This window comes from Chaetura pelagica, unplaced genomic scaffold, assembly GCF_000747805.2.
Source record: "Chaetura pelagica isolate M959 unplaced genomic scaffold, ChaPel_1.0 scaffold20, whole genome shotgun sequence".
Classification (NCBI taxonomy): Eukaryota; Metazoa; Chordata; class Aves; order Apodiformes; family Apodidae; genus Chaetura; species Chaetura pelagica.
Genome location: NW_009951958.1, coordinates 830,252 through 833,653, shown reverse-complemented (window position 1 = coordinate 833,653; position 3,402 = coordinate 830,252). Strand labels below are relative to the sequence as shown.

Below are 3,402 nucleotides of genomic sequence, written 5' to 3'. Positions count from 1 at the left end.
ATTCCTGCTCACAGTAACTACCCTCTCTGGCAAAAATATTGAAACTAATTCCTCAACAACTCAACCTGTCTTTAGAGAAATCTAATCACCAACCAGAAAGGAAGTGCTGTGCCAAAGGTGCATTGCTGTGCTACTGCCTTCAGACATGTTTCAAAGTATTGCTGTCTGGCAATTCTCACCACAGCCAGCAATGGCGACTCAGAACAATTTATTGCATTATAACCTCAACTGAATGAAGATTCTTAAGAGTAAGATGTGAAAAAATGTACAAAAATACATCATATTTACTACTTGTGCAGAATCCTTATAACTCAAAAACTGTCTTTAATAATGGAACTTAGTCTGGTCCTTATTTCAGAAGGAAGAGGCAGTTAAATGAACAAAAACCTTGTTGATTAAAAAGAACTGGTCAGCAACTCAAGATTCAGCAACAACCTGAAGCTCTCAGCAATGCCCTACTTTGCACTAACCCTCTACCCCTCACCCATATATATTTGAGGTTTAACTATTGCACAAGAGTATGAAGTTACACAGACTATAACTCATTTTTAAGCTGCTGCTTCTAGAAAAAAGTTCAATGGTCACTGTACAACAGTTTACAAATTCATTCAAAATGTCATCAGGAGAGTTGAATTCTCTTTTCTTGCTCTGAACTTCTGTCCCTTGTAAAAGCAACTGTTATCAGATATTATGCTTCGTATATGTGTTCAACTTTTAACTTTGTGAAATATCAAGGCTGAAATATAACTAATTTCTATATCCCACATCTTTATTTTTCTTTGAAGACTTAAATGAGTTTTAGGAAATGAAGACAGCTACTGTACACCTCTTTTCCAATACTACTACAGAGTTTTTAGAGCTAAAAATTTATACTCCAGACAAAACAGGTTACCACTTGCTTAAATTTAAGTACAGAAAAATCAGTCCTCCTGAAGCAAAGAGGACTAACAGATCCCAGACTAATCAGGCACATAAAAAGCATTTGAAAGCACTGGAACCACAGTCTTTTAGAAGGACTTCTCTATTTTATATTTGTCTTCACATTCAGTCAGGCAGATTTTCATCATCTTTCTACACTCTCCAAATTTTATGAGAACTGAATGGCACAAGGTTTGGAAAATGGACATTTATTGGAAGCATTAAGACCCATTCAAAATTTCTCACTAAAAACTAAACACTTTTCCATGAAGATGAGACTAAAATCCCAAACACAATACATACAAGCAGAGACATGTAAAACCTCAGTGCTCGGGGTCTGTACTCCTGACAGCATCTCTTTATAAATACTTGTTGTGTAGTAGCACATTCCTGGTGCAAGAAATACCTTCCTTTTTAACTCCCTTTTTACTGGCTGCAAAAATAATTTAAAAAATATAGCTGAGATGAGCCCAACTGACCAAAGATCATTTTTTTTATAATACTGAAAAAATATATTTTTTTAAGAAGAGAAGGGAATTTAAATCACCCATAACTTTGGAAATGCTATTTAAGTATGCAAAAGCTTTCACAGCTGGTCTGCAAAAATATCACCAAGGACTGTGAACTAGAACCTTTCCCAATTAGTGACTCAGGGAAGCAGAAGATTGTAGTTGATCTGTAAACCATGCATTATATTGTTACTGTTGTCCCCTATAATCATCACACATCGACCAGACTAATGATAGAAGCAACAAGGCAACCATTTCTAAATGTCTGTATTCCTTCAGCTGCTTATAGATGGAAACATAAACAGCTCACAGTTTAGTTTTTCAAGCACTTGAGATCAAACACAAAAGTTCTCAACAATACTAATCCAGCAAAATAAAGATACCAAGCAAACAAAGCCACCCGTTTAAAAAAGAAAAGCTGTTCTTGAGCAGATGACAACTCACACTCCCCCAAGTCAACAGATCTATACAGGATTATTCTACAAAGTTTATCAATGAAAAATACCTAACAAAAAATACATAATTAATTTACAGTCATGAAGAAAAATGACATCAGGGAAATATTCCACACCAATTAGGTAAGAGTGAACTTGGTTTGATGTATTGTATTTCAAATAGTAATTCTACAGTGAAGCACTAATTCCAGTGCATTTAAATTAGCAACACAGACACTAAGGCCTGCAAGTGAAGAAAAGAGATCAAATTAGGTACCAATAATTCTGTTAATTACCTGCCAAAAAATGCCACTTTCATGTGTCTCCGTGAAAGCACCTCACCAATGACTGCTAACTTCTTTTTATAGGCCTGTATTTTTGTTAGTTCATCTTCTGTTGCCACGTGTTCAAGCTCTGGGTTCCTGTATGTTGCTAGGCATAGAAAAATAACACCATAAAAGCAATCACATACAGAGTACATGCTCCAGGATACAAGACCCCTTATCTTCACATACTAACAAAGATCTGTGTAAATTTTAATTATACAGTGGTAAAAAAACAAATCAAACAAAACCCCACTACAGACAGTGATGTTAGCTTGTCATTTAGCAGCTCCACCACAAGCTTTTGCGATATCACGGCATGGATCACTTCAGATCAACCACCAATCTGACTGCCAGCCCCAATAACCCTGTGAACACAGCCTGATCTGTCCTGCTCTTTGAGACACCTGCTTCCTTCAGAAAGGAAAGCCAGGATACACCAGCCAGGCTGGGCAGAGCTCTCTGAGGTGATGAACAACCGACTTCATGTGGCAACACACGCTTCCACATTGCTTAAACTTCTGAGGGTGCAACCAGTGGTTCTCTGCATTACAACACCTTGATCTACTTTCCTACTGAATAATGGAAGAACCTGCTTGTCCCTTCTGCTACGCAAAAGAAACCACAGCAGGACAACAAACACTAGAGTGGTTCAGCTTTCACCCCCGTGGAAAGGAGGTGAGGAGACCAGCCCAAGTGATGCAACCATTCTGTGCTGCAACAGGCAAGGCCTGTGTTCCAGATGAAGGCTAACCTTCCACAAAAGCTGCTCCCTCGCTGACATAGTCCAGCAGCCGGTCGAAAATGGCCGTGATGGTCTTTTTAGCCAGCACGAAGTGCTTCAGCGGAGAGACAGCAGCTTCTGCCATTATGCAACTGCAACAGAAGTTATATAAAAGTGACCAAAGCACTCGACAGACCCACGGACGTGAGAAGTCTCACACTTCTCATCCAGTCACTCCAGAAGCCCCAGCGAAGGCCGGTAAGCGCAGCTCCCACCGCTCCCTCCCCCTGACAAACCCGCCCCACGCGCGGACAGCGGCTCACCGAGCTCGGGGGCGGCTTTGAACCGTTTCCGTGCGGTCTCTGCTCGCGAAACACGAGCCTTTCTTCCCCACGGCAGGCGGCCTCCCCGCCTGGAGGTCAGCGCCGTCCCCTCAGCCCGGCGAGGACACGCTCCCCTGGGCCGCCCGGGCAGACCCTGCCCCGGGGGAGGTG

General features: G+C 41.2%; 1 protein-coding gene across 1 annotated transcript in view; it reads right to left on the bottom strand.

The window, feature by feature from the left end:
- The window catches only part of MFN1 (mitofusin 1), a 23,536-nt gene extending 20,473 nt beyond the window's left edge, over nt 1–3,063 (bottom strand). The window contains exons 1-2 of the mRNA XM_009999236.1: nt 2,939–3,063; nt 2,158–2,293 (exon numbers count right to left, since the gene is read on the bottom strand). Coding sequence (XP_009997538.1) covers nt 2,158–2,293; nt 2,939–3,053 — 251 coding nt within the window. The 5' untranslated portion in view covers nt 3,054–3,063. The remainder of the gene's footprint in view (nt 1–2,157; nt 2,294–2,938) is intronic.
- Between the last annotated feature and the right edge of the window lie 339 nt (nt 3,064–3,402).